Here is a 17,993-nt window from a genome sequence, read left to right on the forward strand (position 1 = left end):
ATTAATGCATATATATACTTGGTAAAGGATGGAAGACTCGGCCTTTTGCCTGGTGTTTTGTTCCACACTTGCCGCCCTAGTTTCCGTCATACCGGTGTTATGCTCCTTGATTTTGCGTTCCTAACACGGTTGGGGTTTATGGGCCCCCCTTGACAGTTCGCTTTGAATAAAACTCTTCCAGGAAGGCCCAACATTGATTTTACCATTTGCCTAATAACAACTAAAACTTGCATAGGAACTTTCTGGACCCCGAGGACTTAATTAACAACCCCGGACCAGTGCTCCTCATGAGTGTTGGTCCAAACTAGAGCCACTTGTGGCGCCACCTGGGGCAACTCGGGTTTTTGGCTGTCGTACGTAGTGTTCATCCGATCGTGGCCTGAGACGAGATACGCGTGGCTACTATCAGTGCATCGGCACGTCGGGAGGTCTTGCTGGACTTGTTTTACCATTGTCGAAATGTCTTGTGAACCGGTATTCCGAGTTTGATTGGGTTGTTCCGGGAGGAGGATTTTCCTTTGTTGATCGTGAGAGCTTGTCGTGGGCTAAGTTGGGACACCCCTGCAGTGTTTAATCTTTCGGAAGCCGTGCCCGCAGTTATGTGGCAGATGGGAGTTTTTAATATCCGGTTGTAAAGAATTTGACACCAGATATGAATTAAAACACACCAACTGCGTGTGTAACCGTGACTGTCTCTTTTCGAGTGAGTCGAGAAGAGAACACGGTGGGGTTATGTTTGAACGTAAGTAGTTCAGGATCACTTCTTGATCATTACTAGCTTGCGACCATTTGCGTAGTTTCTCATCTTACTCTTGTATTCGTAAGTTAGCCACCATACAATGCTTAGTCGCTTGCTGCAACCTCACCACTTATCCTTTCCATACCCATTAAGCTTTGCTAGTCTTGATACCCATGGTAATGGGATTGCTGAGTCCTCGTGGCTCACATATTACTACAACAACAGTTGCAGGTGCAGGTATGATCCGACGTGAGAGCGATGCTTGCTTGTTTTCGAGTCCTTCTGCTTCTTCTTCGATCAGGGGATAGGTTCCTGGTTGGCAGCCTGGGCTAGCAGGGTGGATGTCGTTTGAGTTTCTGTTTGTGTTTCGTCCGTAGTCGGATGTTGTTCTCATGTATGATGTTTTGATGTATTCTTTTGCCACTGGTATGCCCTTTGTATGTATCCCCATCTATTATGTAATGGTACGATGTAATGATATCCACCTTGCAAAAGCGTCTTCAATATGCGGCTCTATCCTTGTTGGGACCTTCGAGTTCCTCTCGGATAGGATCGCATATTGGGCGTGACAATAGTGATATCTGACATCAATGTGCTTTGTTCTCTCATGATACATTGGATTCTTTGTAAGATATGTAGCACTTTGACTGTCACTAAATACGGAGGGCAAGATGAATCTCCACAAAGCTCAGTATATAAATCTTTCAACCAGATAGCTTCTTTGCATGCCTCCGAAATAGCCATATACTCGGCATCAGTAGTGGAACAAGCCACAATAGACTGCAAAGTTGCTCTCCAACTCCCAGCACAACCACCAATGGTGAAAACATAACCTGTGAGCGATCTTCTCTTATCCAAATCACCAGCAAAATCAGAATCAACAAAACCAACAAGTCCATCTCTAGTTTTCCCAAATTGTAGATAAGCATTAGAAGTACCTCGCAAGTATCTGCAAATCCACTGAACTGCTTTCCAATGCTCTTTTCCAGGATTAGTCATGTATCCACTGACAACACTCAATGCATATGATAAATCCGAACGAGAATAAACCATGGCATACATAAGTGAACCAACTGCACTGGAATAGGGAACTCTAGACATGTACTCAATATTGGCATCTGACTTAGGACATAAGGCTGATGATAATTTGAAGTGTGCAGCTAACGAAGTACTCATCGGCTTGGCATTATGCATGTTAAAACGACGAAGAACCTTATCAATGTATCCTCTCTGACTTAGATATACTTTTTCAGACGGTCTATCTCTGGATATTTCCATGCCAAGTATTTTCTTTGCTGCACCCAAATCCTTCATCTCAAATTCATTACTCAATTGCTTCTTTAGTTCATTAATCTCTGGCATACTCTTTGCAGCAATTAGCATATCATTAAAATAAAGGAGCAAATAAATAACTGAACCATTGACACTTTTCAAATGAACACAGCTATCATAATTAGACCTTTTGAAACCTTGAGAGAGCATAAAAGTGTCAAATCTCCTGTACCACTGTCTAGGGGATTGCTTCAATCCATAAAGAGATTTCTTTAACTTACAGACAAGCTTTTCTTTTCCAGGAATAATAAAATCTTCCGGTTGTTCCATATAAATATCCTCTTCTAATTCTCCATGTAAGAATGCAGTTTTAACATCCAATTGTTCAAGCTCAAAATCATTCATGGCAACAATACTAAGTAAAGTGCGAATAGAGCTATGCTTCACAACAGGAGAAAAGACTTCGTTATAGTCAATACCTGGAATTTGACTGTAACCTTTAGCAACTAACCTTGTTTTATATATTGTCTCATCATTAGGAGAAACATCTTCTTTCCTCTTGAAAACCCACTTGCAACGAATAGGTTTCTTCTCTCTAGGTAATTTTACTAAATCCCAAGTGCCATTCTTTTCAAGTGATTCCATCTCATCATGCATAGCAGCCATCCACTTATTACTATTACCAGAAATAATAGCCTCGGAATATGAAGAAGGCTCAGCATTACCTTCAATTTCTTCTGCAACAGATAAAGCAAAAGAAACATATTGCACTCTTCAATTAACCTGTCAGGTTTATTAATAACCCGCCTAACTCTGTCACATGCGAGATTCCAACTGGGTGGAACAATAGGCTGATTTGGAGTGACATGTTCATCATCAACGATCGGTTCATCATGTGCATCAACATTTTCATTACCGGATGTATCACCTGAATCAATAACATGCTCCACCTGATAGTTGCTGTTCACTCTCAACAGGAACATTAGTAGATGGAACGTCATGTAACATAGTTGTTTCATTAAAGATAACATTTCTGCTAATAACAACCTTCTGGTTTTCAGGATTCCATAATTTAAAACCTTTAACACCAGACTTATAACCAAGAAAGATGGGTTTGGATGCAATCTTGTCTTTCCTGTCATATCGTTCCTTCCTTCCACTCGTTTCATCATTTGTATTAGGTCATTTTACATTCCTGAAAATATTATTCTATTCCTTTTCTGTATGTCCTCCCCTTTGTTCTCACCCCGTCCTTCTGTTTGTTCGGTTTTTATCCATTGTTCCTGTTCACCTTCTTCTTCTTTGCTCCATCTCGTCCATTGTCACGATGCAATATTCTTCGCCTTTCTTCCTCTCCTACGCTTCGTTCCTTCGGCTACCTTCATCATCTTTGTCCACTGTCACAATTTTTTATACTATTTCACAACATAACATATTTTTCTTTCTTTTTTGCATGGATCAAATTTGAATTTCACTTCTGTGAAATTACAAATTACAAGAAGGTGCCACTTGCAAAAGCAACCATTCCTGATTTCAGAAGCCCACCACCACCCTCCACCTAAAGTGACACATCACCATCTGAACTAAAAGCTTGCAGATACTAGTCCAAATCAGGTCATGAAGCAACCCAGCAAATATGGTTTCATTAGTAAAACTGCAAAAGCGATAAGCCCATACATAACAAAGGTCAAAGCCAGACAACAAACGGATGGTTCCGGTATGCAGACAGGCAAAACTTCGATCCTCACTGATGCTTTACAAACTTGTATTTGTATAATTATGCAGCCAATTGTATCATACTCGGTTCAAAGATATCACCAAAGCCCAGTTCATGAACAAAAGGAAAAGAAAAATAACTCCATTCACTTGCTTCAGTTAGCTCCAGCTCATGACGCATGGTTGAGCATTTGTCGTCTCACAACGCGATTTGCCTAGGAAAAAAAAAGGAGAATAGACCATCACTGGAATTGTAAAGGAATTGCAGTAACCATGTATGTACTCTTCAGTGGGTCATTGGATTACTTGAAGGTGGCAAGCGGTGATCCTGCGGTCCTGAAGTAGTCAGAAAGATCGATATTCAGGTCATCGTACATGCTCAGGAATGGATGAACCTGGACGTCGAGGCAACAGATAGAAGAATTGGATCAAGATCAGTCAGCCAACTAATGATGCTTTCAAAAGTACATACAAAAATGGGAAGCAAACAGAATTTTCCTTACTGATAGGGTTTGGGCAGATGACCTATCTGCAGCATTTTTTTGGATACTGAAATCCAAAAAAACAATAAAAAAACAGATATTAGCCTTCTTTTGGACACTGATGTTCCACAAATAAATAAATAAATAAAAGATCAAATAATCTGCCCACAGATGAGATGAGACAAAAACAAAAAATATCTGGAAGTTCAGATAATACGTGTCCGCAAACATATAATGGTACTGTACCTAAGCTCATACTTTAGAGCTCTAGATCTAAAAATTGCAAATATTGCCCGAGTAACATTGATTAACAAAGGGGGTTCAATGGAGAAGCACAAATACCAAGCAGAAATGAATGAACAGAACTCTGGTGAAAACTGGTCTGATGGTGCAGAAGGTGATGGTTGGTCGACAACAGCTTCAAGAAGTTCATAAAAGCTTTCACGAGGAGGATATGGGAAATTGCCAGTGGCACATTCCAGCATAACTAGGCCCAAGCTCCAGATATCACTCAGATGACCATGTTTCTGCCCACTGATTCTTTCAGGCTGTCAAGAGTATACATTTTACATTGGTTAGCTGAAACAAAAAAATTGATGAACATCTTTTCATGCCACACTGGAAGACATGTCTACATAATTTAAACAAACTTTCACTCACCGCCATGTAGTTAAATGTGCCAGTAAATGTATCTCGCTGTGCAGAAGAACTAGAAATGATGGCACTAACACCAAAATCTGATATCTTTACTTCACCCCTATGATTTATCAATATATTCGATGGTTTCAGATCTCGGTGTATAACGCGCTTCTCGTGATGCAAGTACATCAGCCCTTTCAACACCTGCATGAGGAAGTTGCAATTGTCGATTGAAAAGGTCTATTTCATCTTGAGGCGACATTCTGATAGCCGAAAAAGGAAGAAGGGGAAACTTTGTGGTTGATTATGTGACATTTCACTGGCCTGCTTACAAATTGCAGCAAGGTAGGCCTCAGGAACGGTTCTAACAGCCTTGAGGAAATCAGCGAGAGAGCCACCATCCATATACTCCAAAGCAATAGAAATAACACCATTGACATAGAAACACTGATAGCATGTGACAACATACTGGCACTGTGTAAACAAGCTTATTTTCAACTCCTGGGCCATCTGCTTGCGTATGCTTTCCTGAATATTGAGCTGTATAACCTGCAGACATGACAACAGTGCAGCAATGGAGGTGAAGACCCTTTGTAACATATATAGGTAAAATAGCAGAGAGGATAGTTACAGTCACCACCATAATTTTGTAACGAAAAAAGTCGAAGGAACCAAAAATACATAGCAAACATATAAAGAAAAAAACATCAAATAATGTATGTTTGGGACAATACCTTGAGAGCAAAAAACTGGCCAGTCCATTTGTGGCGCACCAACTGCACGGTTCCGCTATTACCTTTCCCGATCACTTTGATTGAATCTAGATCGTCTATGCTCAACTGATGATTATTATCCAACGGCTTGATAGGAGGAGCCTAGAGAAGTCGAGTATGTCAACAGAAAGAAGGTGAGACCCAGACTAGATGAATGAAGAGTTATAACAAGTTAAGGACAAGAATGCAACTAGACAATTCCCACACAGAAAATGGAGCACTCTTCCACAGCATTTCCGGATAAATATGAGCAACCACTGGATGCATGATAAATGGCATCAGTAATAAACTGCATAGGCGGATATCCCCACATGAAAGATGACCGCATGTATTCCACCACCTAAGGGAAATAAAATAAATCCTAAATAGTAGTACTCCCATCATTTTTCCTAAGACGTTATTCTGAAATTGGTGGATAGGAAACCCCTCCTCCCTACCCTCTGATCCAATCAGACCTCCCAATTTTTTCTGCTCGTGTATACAAGGCCACTATAAAAAATATTCCCTCCATTCCTAAATATAAGTCTTTTTAGAGATTTCTATATGGACTACATATGGATGTATATAGACGTATTTTAGAGTGTAGATTCACTCATTTTGTTCCGTATGTAGTCTATATTGGAATCTCTAAAAAAGACTTATATTTAGGAACGGAGGGAGTACAGTTTACATCTATACAAGGCCGCCATCTCTTCTTGAGAAGAAATGATTAGATTTTTGCCTGAATGGCTGGTCTGAAAGAGGGGACATAATAATTTTTGACGGAAATAAAATAAAATTAAAATTAATGATAGTGCATATCATTATTTTTCCTAAATCGTTCTTCTGAAAGGGTAACCAGGGGAGGACAGGAACCCCCTGCTGGGCACCTGCCGCTAATCCAATCACGCGACCGGAAAGAAATTTAAAATCTGTTGATGGCATCAACGGAATTACAAAAAACAGTACGGGCTGCACCAATCTGCGAGGCAGGTCCAGCCCTACGCGTCTAGGACAAGACGGGCTGGGGAATTTTAATTTTCAATCTAGGGGGTGCCTGCCCGGGTTGAGTGTGGTTGGTTGGTTTACCTCGCCTTCCTCGCTCTGCGGGACGATGCGGAGGCCGTCCTTGTTGACGAGCAGGTCGCCATCCTTGAACGTCCCGCTCTGCGTCCTGCCCCCCGGACCACGGCCGCCGCGAAACCAAACCAATCAGCACGACGGAACGCGTCCACGAAGAACAAAACAAACGAAGGAGGGAGGGGGATTGCTTACAGGAACTTGCCGATGGTGGAGTCCTGGGAGGGCAGCGCGAGCTTTCCCGGCTTCTTCATCGGCTTCGGCGGCGGCCGGCGGCCGGCTCGCTCGTGGACGGGCGGACGGCCGGAGCTTGCTAGGTGGCCTCGGAGGAGGGGACGCGGAGGGAAGGTGGGGGGGAGAAAAACGGCGGGTGGGGGTTGTTCTGCTTTGCTGAATTGCCGCGCTGCGCTGGGCTGGTGACGACTGACGAGCGACGAGTCTTGGTCCACCTCGTCTGTCTGCACTTTGACCTTTATTCGCTGTCAAATTGCGCATTACGGTGCCCACGTAATTCCATGGATTAAATGGCTGGCGTAACGGGGACAATACTCGATGACAGTGTAGACGGTACACCAGAGGAATTATAACAAGGCGTGCGTATACGACTCGGCGCGCTACAGGTCGCCGGTGGTGCGAGTGCCATGGCAAGCAGGGAAGAGGGAAGGGTAGCTCTCACGCCGCCTCACCACCCAATTTGGGAGGCGCACACATGCCCACTACCCACCCCGGCCACATGGAAATACCGTGGAAAATGCGAGCCCCGGCTCCTCCTCTCCTGTCCTCTCCGCCGAGTTGAGCCATCCCTATCATCATCAATTCATCATCAACCAAGATGTAAACATTAAAGGCTAAACCGGCTACATGCAAATCTTGTCTGCGTATACATGGCAAGCCCAGTGCCAAGAGATGCTCAGCTCACCTTCGAAAAGCTCAACCATAATTTCTACTGCATTTTCATGCTTATTATTTTTAAAGATGGGTGGAAAGGTACCATGCAAGAGACCTGTTTACACAGCAAGCGTGCTGCTAGTAAGAAGAAGAAAAGTAGGTGACAAGAAAGGCCCATCAACAAGTAGTGTCAAACTTCCAGAGAACATCTTAAGGCTGCGATTTTGCAAACAAAATAGCCACTCCGTTAGAAAAACACCAGCATTCTAGACGTGCTAGCTTTGGGGACGACGACGACGATGCTACAGCCTACAGACGCCTGCAAACTCAAGCCACAGATAAAGATGAGGGCAAAGAGAAAACCGGCAACACATTCGCGATCCAACGGCTAACCGACGCGCTGGGGTTTCTCTGCAAAACCCCAAACCACGTCGCGCCAGTCGCCTCCTTCGGGAAGCTCCAGCGGAAAAAACCGTCGCGAGAGCCAAGGCGAACGCGTACGACAGGCGGGCAATTCTCACCGTCGACGTCCCACCTTCGTCTCGAGCGCTCACATTCCACGGCAAAATCAACGGCGACTCCAGCGAACCTGAGCAACTTTGTCTCTTGCGGTTCCTGTCCCCAATTGACAGCTCTGGACTCTGGTGGCTGTATCAGGCCCCGGATACAAAGATGCCACTCCCCAGCATCACTAGTGGCAACCCCAGGATACCAGACAGATTGTACTCTACCTACTGCCCTGGAGCTGCAAAGACAGGAACAGTTTATGCATACCATTTCCAGCATATCCACCCGCGAAAAATGTGACGCGGGAACACGGCGAATGTCATATCATTTCTAGCATATCCACCCGCGAAAAATGTGACGCGGGAACACGGCGAATGTGCCAGGGCAGGCAGGTGGGTACCAGGCAAGTCTGTCTAGCTAGCCAATCTCCAGCTGACAAAGGCCCGTGACAGGTTGCTACTACAGGCTGAACAAACATAGCTGATCTACAATGGCCCACTGCCTACGATACACTGCTGGCAAAGGGGGGAGATATATAGATGACGGCGATCAGCGAGCGCTAAGGCGTTTCCGATCTTCATGGGCTGGCGGAGGTCGGAACGGGAACCTTGCGAACTGGATCTTAAGGAATGGGCCGTCGAGCTTCCTCTCGTCGAAGCGGTATTCTGCAAAACAACAAATGTTGATGTTCAGTCTGTGCGGCCCAGAATCGCTTATTCTTACAAGTTGGTTCTAGCAAATACTACTTAGGAATTTTTTGTTGTTGCATGTGTTGATACATGAATAGCAAACATACAGAGACAACATTTGGTTTTTTATATTAAATGTGTAAGACACATGTGTTTTCAATACTTGCAAAGCTCCTATTGACACTTTATAAGTATGCTGTGATTATTCTTGTTCAAAAAAAAGATAATGTCTACACGAAAAGATATACTTCCTCCGTTTCTAAATATAAGTCTTTTTATAGATTTCAATAAGAACTACATACAAATGTATATAACATATTTTAGAGTGTAGATTCACTCATTTTGCTCCGTATGTAGTCTGCATTGGAATCTCTAAAAAGACTTATATTTAGGAAGGGAGGTAGTATGAAGGAATATAGAGTGAAAGTATCCAAAGCAACAAATGCACGCCACTGAAACAAGAACCTTGGAGAGCCTCCATAGCAGTCCCTGCACATTTTGCGTCACTGAACTCCACAAAGCACAGAGCATAAGCCTTGTCACCACTCTGCAAGAGGAAAGTGGTAAAAAAGTGAGTTCGAAATTGGGTTAGAAAAGGACATTTCACCAGTAATAAGGGGGCTCAACTCTCTGCAAATGTAGAAAGCAGAAGTAGCTATTTGTTCATTACCCAAGAAAATGAGGTAACACGTTGCAGTTGACACAAAATACCAAGATAAAGTTCAGGAATAAAAACTTGACATAATTTGACATCCATAATTTCTGTTACTTTTAGAGCCTTAGGTACTCAAAACCTATAAGTAATAACAATTAATTTCTGTCCTAATATCCCACGTACTTTTTCAAATAAATATGCTTCATTGCAATTGCTTACATTTCACCGCATAAACATATATTTAGCAAAATGGGGTTCGCATACAAATTCGCACATGCACGGGTTTGTAAGTGAATGGGTGACTGGTTATGAACTACCCAACTGTTTGGAGTGTGGAAAAAATGATGCATTGGAAAAAGCACGGGACATACACGTCTGGGCTCCTTGTGCACAAGTCTGAGGTCCTTGAAGCCAACGAAAGGACGGAACAAATCTTCCAGAGGTAGTTAAGGTTGCAAATGGAACTAATGAAAGACAAAAATATGATGCGGAGAATACTGATTACAAAGGATACGAGCTACTTCTCTCCGGGTGCAATCAGTTGGGAGACCATCAACAAAAAGAATGTTGGATTCATCTTCTGATGGCCGATCGACGATCAAAACAGGTTTGGGGCGCTCAACTTCCGGAATACTGACACTTTTGCCAAGTGAAGAACTTCTCTGGACTAAAGCTGGGTCTTCCAAAGGGCTAGGTCCCCGCGGCCTAGCTCCAGCTGGCAGTGCACCCAAGCCAACCAAAGCAGGATGGTTCACGCCTGCTGGAACATCCATACCATAAGCAGGATGGCTCGCGCCTGCTGGAACATCCAAACCATAAGCAGGATGGCTCACGCCTGCTGGAACATCCAAACCATAAGCAGGATGGCTCACGCCTGCTGGAACATCCAAACCATAAGCTCTTGACTGTAGTGGTACCTGTGGATCAAAACAATGTGCTGTGTGACAAACCAAAAAGGAATTTACCTTGCTCTTGCTAGTAACTATAAATCTGCGAAAGTGAAGTTGTCTTACATCAACTCTAGGTACATTTGGTACTCCTCGCAGAGCAGCCATTTTTGAAGCATAATAGGATGATTCTTCAGGTAGAACGTACCCAGGATAACCGCCCAGTGGAACTGCTTATAAAATAAAATTATCCCATGGCAACAAAATCCATGTTAGGCATTTATAATGCGGTATAAGTGTCATTTTCCACATCAAAAGAGAAAGAAAAGGAAATAAAGAGATAAAACAGAAGGTACGTCTCATCATAACAGGCATATATGCATGTATATGAATGCAAACTACATACAACTTCGTACATTCATCTTTCACCATGTATAAATATGTCCATGGAGATTTGCTTATTCTTGCACTTCTGACAACTCAGCAACTTCGACAATCTATCCAAACGAATGCAACTGAAGTAACCACTAAGTTGATTGAACAATGGGTCCACTGTCCACAGTTGGCACAAGGGAGTGCTTCCAAAATTACAACTATATATATACTCCATAAGTATATCTTGTGTTCCAACATTCAATAGACAATAGTAAAATCATATAAAAAGGTAACAACTAACAATGGCAAACTGCCTTGACAACCATAGAGGTTCTTCCTACGTATAAAAGTTCAATTCAAGAATGATTTCCATGGACCACATGGTATCAGATACGACATCACATTCCCTCAAAAAATAAAAGGTACAGCATCACATTAACCCTCACAACATAAACCGCCTGATTCAGGGCAATCTTACACTCCACTATCTTTTAGCACACTTCATATTCCTCCAAACCTACTTACCAAAGCCAGTTCCAAATAGCAAAATGATCACATGGATAGTGGGAAAGCTATCCTTTCCTTTCCCGCGATCACTTAAAACCAAACAAAGAACACTCTATGACACATGGATAGTGTCATAGAGTGATCTTTTAGCACACTTCATATTCCTCCAAACCTACTTACCAAAGCCAGTTCCAAATAGCAAAATGATCACATGGATAGTGGGAAAGCTATCCTTTCCTTTCCCGCGATCACTTAAAACCAAACAAAGAACACTCTATGACACGAATAAGCAATTGGTACCGAAGGGCCAAGATTTGTGGTAACCATGTTTACTGGAAAATATCGGAAGTTACCATGCGGAATTTTCAAACGAATTTCCAAATTTCCTGAAAAAGTTATAGGGAAACTGTGACCGCAAGTCTTACACATATGCAACCGTGGTGCAGTGGTAGCTCGCTCTTGGTGTTGTCCCCTTGGAACGCGAGTTCGACGTGCCTATCCCACTCCTCTAGTTTTTTCGATCTTTAAAACAAATATAAATCTTGTTGCGCGCGCAAGTGACAGTAAATATTGAACATAGTTTGCTAAAAACGTACCGTTGGAGGATTCGTACCGGCGACGTCTCGCTTGCGAGCGCGCGGAGCTACCACTACAGACTGTGCGAAGATTAGCATCCGATTGAGATACTAACTTATTTATCACCAGATTTTTCATACTAAAATTGGACAACATTAAAACGATTCGGTATCTTTTTGTCTGGCAACACGTTTTCTGGAGGAGGGCGGTAAATGCTGGTACTCTTGTGGGATACGATTCATGTGCGCTCCGTGGATTACTCTTGCCATGAAGAGCCATAACTCATCCAGGTCAACACAAACTCAGACATCACAGGTCACACCTATCTGGACCATAGAGGCATATGTGTACTATATATATACCATCAGCCATGCCCTAGCAGTGGCAGTGTGGTCTGGGATGCTGGTAAAACTCGCGGTAGGCTAGAAACTAACACCACAATGGAACAACCCTACCACAGAGCACCAGCAGATTGATACCAATCCAGAATACACACAGATTCATCCCAGTCGAACCAATCTTGCCGCAACAAATGTTCCCCTCCTCTGCAATCTACAACCCAATTACCCAAAACCTCACCCCGCGCGAACCCTAGGAATCTTCAGCGGTGGCTACAGACGAACCGGAGAGCGGAAACCCACACCCCCTTCGCCCATCCTCTAGAGATTTGCCTCCCCGACTCGAGACGCGGCGAGAATCGAACGAGCGGAACAGGAGACCCGGCTGCGTGGGGGTCCGGGCAACGCGTACCTCTGTCGTGAGAGGAGGACGGGAGGTACGAGCGGTAGGGATCCGCCATGGGGCCGGCGTGCGGCGGGAGCGGGGGTCGGCGGAGGCGCTGGGCGGCGGCCGGCGGCGAGCGAGCGAGCCAGCAGGGGTTGGGTTTGGGTTAGTTGGGTTTGGGTGGAGGTACGGAGTGGGGCGACTTTGGGGGAGCCCTGGACTCTGTTGGTGGAGCGGTTTCGTGCGCGGTCTGGGCTTGTTCGTCTAATCAGGACACGGCCCAGATCTCAGCTTTTTTAAACAACGGCCCAGTTCTTTCCGTGGGAACGCGTGAGCATTCAGAATATTTTGAAAAGGAAAACATTCATATTTGGGGATCACCCACTAACCAGTGATTGTATTACACCAGAAAAAAGTCATCCTTTCCAAAGACTTCGTACTTTTATGTGTTGTAAAAAAAGGAAAAAGAAATGGTGTACATATGTGGTGTGATCATTGCTCATGGCATGACAAATTCTTGTTGTCGACTCGTTGTGCCAAAAATATGTATATTCTTTTTGCAAAAAAAAATGTATATTCACCTGTTCCTCATCTTCTTATCTTCTAGTACTTCTCACCTACCCTTGCCTGCCAACCGCTATCTGTGTGGTTTGGTCCTTCTCATGGAGCGGGTTGTCACAATTTGGTATTGAGAGATGAATTCTTTTCCACCGAATATGCCTCCACATGTCGTTCCTCTAATGTCTCGATCGATCTGTAACATATACATATGTGGGAGTACATTGCATCAGGTGTGATTTCGGTTTGGTGAATTCACACAAATCCCCTTGCTAAGTTGAATCGGCTTGGAGTGTGAGCAACGACGCCAGCCAAGCCCTTTGACTAAGACCCGCCATGTTCTCACACAATGGAGAAGACCATGAATCAGGCCAATAAGTTACTGTGCATGATCCTCGAAGCGAATCGACAACCAGACCATCATCTTGGAAGCACCTTGAGGGTCAACTCCAATTCAATCCTCAGATATCACTCAAAATATAGGGCCTACGCAAGCAACTCAATCTCACGCAAGCAACATCCATAAGGCCTGCAGGACGCTAGGCCGAGATAGCGTTCTCAGACCCGCCGCATACAGGGAACTCCTATTTAGCGTGCCGGGCGCTTGAGCAAAGGTGCAGAGCGCACCCCTAGCTCCCCCCACGCTCGAACTTGGGTCGGCCCAGGTGCGGGGCTTCCTTGTTTTTTTGTTTCTTTTTTTTGTTTTACGTTTTTGTTTTTTGCTTCTCTAAGAAAGTTTCAGAATTTCAAAAATGCTCACTAATGCAAAAAATATATTCATGAATTAAAAAAAGTTCACAAATTCAAAACACAATGAATTTTTTAGAAGTTTAGTGAACACTTTTGAATTAAAATAAACATTTCTGGCATTTTATGAACAAAATTTGAATTAAATGAACAAAATTTGAATTTTATGAACGAATTTTGAATTCAAGAACATTTTATGAATTCTATGAACATTTTTTTATTTTCATGAACATTTTTAAGAAATTCATGAACATTTTTGAAAGAATGATGAACATATTTTGAATTCGATGAACACATTTTTTATTCAATAATTGTTCACCCCATTTTGAAAAAATGTTAAAAAAAGAAACAAAATGAAATAAAAAGAAAAAAGAAAAGGAGAAAAAACCCACAAAATCAAAAAGTGTATGTACTAGAACCTTCCCAAAACCGGACATGACCTAGTTGGGCCGGCCCACATGTACGCAGCGGGGGTGCCGGGGGTACGCACACGATCCCTACCGGGCTAACTACTCACGGAATAGGATCCCTGCCGCGTCCACATCAGCGACTTAAATCAAAATCAACAACACTTCAAAAAAAGATCAAAATCAACATTACAATAATAACTTTTTTTAGGCAAATTACAATAATATCGTGATATGGTGACAATACCAATATTACCCGAGGCCGGCCCGAACGCTGTTCCGCCAAAGATACACATATAAGACCGCCCCGAAATGCTGAGAAATCAAAGCCCGAGCCCAGGCCGAATACACTTTTGGGCTGCAAAGCCCAAAGCCCAGTTTTTTCGGGTCGGGTCGTCATGCCGGGCTGTCCCTGTAATTTTTGTTACTTGCCGTACTCTTTGTATTATCATGATATTTGATTAATAGATCGGAAGTTTTTTCGAAGAAAACAAGGGAAAAGATTCTGATCACCCGGCGGATCCCACGCTAAACGTCCACCGCCTTCTCTATGCGCCACGTGCCCATGCGAGTCTGCACCACCGCTCTTATTTTTCCTTATCTCCAACGAACAGATACCATCCATGTCTCCTTCCCAACTTCTCCTACCTCAAGTGCATCAAACCAAATGGCGTTGCTCCGCCACCCGCGCCCTTCCTCTTCTCCTCCCTCCTCCTTTCTCTCTTTCCACTGCGAGGCACGCCGCTGCCGGAGCACCGTCGTCACCGTCCTGGAGGAGCACCGGTGTGGACATGCATGGCTGATGCTTCCTCAAGGTCAGCTGCAAACGCTGGTACCGCATGTAGCAGCAGTTCCTGCAACAACGACGCTGTTGTAATGGCGACTGGACACAATGAAGTTTTTTGCAATATGGTCTTTGTTGAATAAAATTGCAACAAGTAGTTTGTTGCAGAAATACAGAGAAGAGGTCGGAGATGCTGCTGTAAATTTTGCAACAAGGGTCTTTTTGCAAGAACACAAAGAAGTGGCTGGAGATATTGCATGTTTTTGCAACTGAGATCTTGTTGTTGCAGGAATTAGGTTTGCAACAAGAGTCTTGTTGCAGAAAAAGAAGAACAAATTTTGCAATTAAGATCTTGTTGCAGGAACGAGGTTTGCAACAAAGGGCTTGTGGCAGGAAAATAGAAAAGAGGAACGAACGGCTCATGTCATACAATCGGACGACTTGTGAGCCGGCGGATCTTTTTAAAAGATCCGTCGGCGGACGTGTAGCAGGCCCAGAAAATAAATATTTTTTTTGGGTTCTTTGTGCGAAACTATTTTTTTTCTGAAACTTATATCGAAATGCATTTTTGTTGTGTTAGATTGTGTAAAATGTCCGGCCGAGCAAATTGACCGTGGTAAAAAATCTTCCTTCGGCGGTTCCTTCCTCTGCAATCTTCCTCCCATTCGTTCGGTACGAACTTCGAGGCCTCGCTACAGTCCAAATGGCGACGGCTCCACCACCACCACCACACCTCCCGCCGCTGCCCGCCGGTCGCCGCCTCGCCTCCGCCATCCGACGCTTCCCGCCGGGCTGCGGCCGCCAGCAGGGCAATGCGGCCCAGCGGCCTAGCCGCCCGGTCCCCGCCCCCTCCGCCGCCAACGACCCACCACCGCCCAACCCCTACGCGCGCGCGGCCACCAAACCCTCGTCACCCCCCGCGGCGGCTCGCCTCCCCGGGGCCAAGGGGCACGATCGCGGCGGGGCGGACGGGCCGATGGCCGGGACCAGGGCTCCGGCGGCAGCGGAGGTGGTCACGCGCCGCCTCTCGGCCGTGCGGAGGTACCCTCCGGGCTGCGGTCGGCGCGTCGCGGCCCCCAAGCCAGAGGCTCCGGTAGCGGTGGTGCGCGAGGAGGACGCCGGCGCCATCGACCTGCTGGCGGCGGTCTGCGACGTGGAGGCCGAGGCGCTCGCCGCTGATCGGAAGGCCGACGGCTCCGATGGCGAGGGGAAGAGCGGAGGGGACGGCGTCGGCGGGCCGGCGGGGTGCGGCAGCCCCGGCCCGCCGCGGGACATGGCCGAGATCGCGCTGGTGCCGTGGGCGCAGCACGGGCAGAGGTCGCAGCAGCGGCGCAAGTCTTTCGAGGGGGGACTGTGAAAGTGTGAAGTCCTTTGTTTTGCTGAACAGGGGTGCCTGATTTTGACACATTTTGAGACCGTCCATGGCTTGCTAGATGATGATCCACGGCGACCGCGAAAGAGTTGCTCAGTTACTGTTGCCCACCGTTGGTTTTGTAGCTCTCTTTCTTTGGGTGAAGATCAGGATTTCAGGTTCTGGTCACTGATACATGGGTTTCTGTTTCATGTTAAGCCCATAGTACTTAAGTGCTGATGTTAGTGGTAGTCAAGTGTTTGGTCAGAAGGTATGATAGCGGTATCTAGGTGTCGGAAGAAGCTCCGTTCCGTTGATGTGGTATGCTGCTGTAAGCCTGTAGTTTTCAGATGCCAGCAAACATGAAGCACCTTTGTGTTCAGTACTCATCTGATGTGCATTATCTTATTATCGATGAACTGCGCCCAGTTGTTTGCTTGGATGCATAATTAGGAGTATCTCAGTCATAAATTTCACAATGATCCATATTGGAGACGCGAGATTGTGTTATGTACATCGATCGTCTTGTGACCTGCTAGCTTACTGAACCTTACATGTGCAAGAGTAGATACTCTTTCTACTTCCAGTTATTTTCTCAGAATTCAGTTATGATTTGAACACTTGAATGATGTTACTGTTGATGCCTTGCTTGATAAGGGCATCATTGTCCTTGTATGCTTCATTATGTTATAGTTGCACTGTCATCATCTCCGTAACTGTTCCCCTCCTTCATGTTCCATAGTTAAAGGATCTGCCATGTCTAAAAGAACTGCATTTCACTTTTAAATGAAAGGATGCCAATAATTACAGAAATATTGTCCGCATTGCGCCCGTATCTCACTCATGATGAACTGCCTATTCTGAGATTTCTTCTAGTTGTTGTTATGTTCAAATATGCATACACTGTTTCACAGATTCTAAAAAGGCTGTCCTATTGTTAGTATTTGAACACACTGATTACGACATCCAACTGATTTTGCTGCTAATTAATAAATACTATCATGTACCTTTCAAGTGCTACTGTTCCTCACGGGAAGAAAGGTATAGTTGATTTATACTTGTTGCTGTTACACCTCAGTTCCTCTTTGGCATGTTCTCTCTGCATTTACATGCCTCAGCTCTGAATATACCATATACGGCAACTATGTGCTACTATTTTTGGCTTAGTTACCGCATCTGATCTATATTACCCATGCAGTGGTCCATGCTCCCTTCTATAATTGGGTAAACTAGAGATACAATCAATCTATTAAATTGTTTTATCACTTCATCATGGAATGCTAGTTCAACACTCTTTTAGCTCTTGCACATAATTTGTGTAATTTTCTCCAAATTGGATTGCTTTTGTTCCTTCTACGAAACAGCAAACTTCGGAATATGTTATACAGGTCTGGATATGGTATATCTTTCAAGCTTCGGTTGAACACTCAACACTGACACCAGAAAAGGTTTATTTACTGTTCTAGCATCATTTGGTAGCCTTCCATATATCATATTTCTGTCATCTTTTTGAGACTCTTTTCAAATGATTTTGACAGGATAAAAGGTCGCTGCAACATTTTGAACTGCTGTGACTAAAGCCTCAGTGCTTACTGAGTTAGGTGCCTTTCTCTTTGGTTGTGTTTGCTACTTGCATCACTGGTGGTTTATATGAGTTAG

General features: G+C 44.4%; 2 protein-coding genes across 3 annotated transcripts; both read right to left on the minus strand.

Moving 5' to 3' along the window:
- Positions 1 to 3,762: 3,762 nt before the first annotated feature.
- Positions 3,763 to 8,087, minus strand: LOC109784980 (mitogen-activated protein kinase kinase SIPKK). Its single transcript, XM_020343583.4, has 9 exons — positions 6,876 to 8,087; positions 6,690 to 6,774; positions 5,583 to 5,723; positions 5,173 to 5,397; positions 4,870 to 5,052; positions 4,552 to 4,757; positions 4,231 to 4,276; positions 4,034 to 4,122; positions 3,763 to 3,942 (listed from the first exon to the last, which is right to left on the minus strand). Exons 1-9 carry the CDS (start codon positions 6,932 to 6,934, stop codon positions 3,927 to 3,929), a joined length of 1,050 nt encoding a protein of 349 aa, XP_020199172.1. The 5' UTR covers positions 6,935 to 8,087; the 3' UTR covers positions 3,763 to 3,926.
- Positions 8,088 to 8,320: 233 nt separating this feature from the next.
- On the minus strand, positions 8,321 to 12,706 carry LOC109784979 (RNA-binding protein 2). Of its 2 annotated transcripts, none has more exons than XM_020343582.3 (6): positions 12,515 to 12,706; positions 10,433 to 10,536; positions 9,934 to 10,336; positions 9,791 to 9,852; positions 9,230 to 9,311; positions 8,321 to 8,740 (listed from the first exon to the last, which is right to left on the minus strand). In XM_020343582.3, the coding sequence occupies exons 1-6, from the start codon at positions 12,561 to 12,563 to the stop codon at positions 8,625 to 8,627; spliced, it is 816 nt and encodes a 271-aa protein (XP_020199171.1). In that variant the 5' UTR covers positions 12,564 to 12,706; the 3' UTR covers positions 8,321 to 8,624. The 2 variants fall into 2 exon arrangements, with proteins under 2 accessions (XP_020199171.1, XP_073361866.1); XM_073505765.1 differs by having other exon boundaries at positions 10,433 to 11,198; positions 11,361 to 12,665.
- Between the last annotated feature and the right edge of the window lie 5,287 nt (positions 12,707 to 17,993).

This window comes from Aegilops tauschii, chromosome 7 (genome assembly GCF_002575655.3).
Source record: "Aegilops tauschii subsp. strangulata cultivar AL8/78 chromosome 7, Aet v6.0, whole genome shotgun sequence".
Taxonomy (NCBI): Eukaryota; Viridiplantae; Streptophyta; class Magnoliopsida; order Poales; family Poaceae; genus Aegilops; species Aegilops tauschii.

What these genes read in the sequence shown, in the direction of transcription:
- LOC109784979 (XM_020343582.3), bottom strand. Translation starts at nt 12,563, where the DNA reads ATGGCGGATCCCTACCGCTCGTACCTCCCGTCCTCCTCTCACGACAGA. An exon ending in GTCCTCCTCTCACGACAGAG is followed by an intron (nt 10,537 to 12,514) that starts GTACGCGTTGCC and finishes TTTTATAAGCAG; the next exon opens with TTCCACTGGGCGGTTATCCT. An exon ending in CACCCGGAGAGAAGTAGCTC is followed by an intron (nt 9,853 to 9,933) that starts GTATCCTTTGTA and finishes TACCTCTGGAAG; the next exon opens with ATTTGTTCCGTCCTTTCGTT.
- LOC109784980 (XM_020343583.4), bottom strand. Translation starts at nt 6,934, where the DNA reads ATGAAGAAGCCGGGAAAGCTCGCGCTGCCCTCCCAGGACTCCACCATC. An exon ending in GCCAGTTTTTTGCTCTCAAG is followed by an intron (nt 5,398 to 5,582) that starts GTATTGTCCCAA and finishes TCATGTCTGCAG; the next exon opens with GTTATACAGCTCAATATTCA. An exon ending in CATCTGCCCAAACCCTATCA is followed by an intron (nt 4,123 to 4,230) that starts GTAAGGAAAATT and finishes CTCGACGTCCAG; the next exon opens with GTTCATCCATTCCTGAGCAT.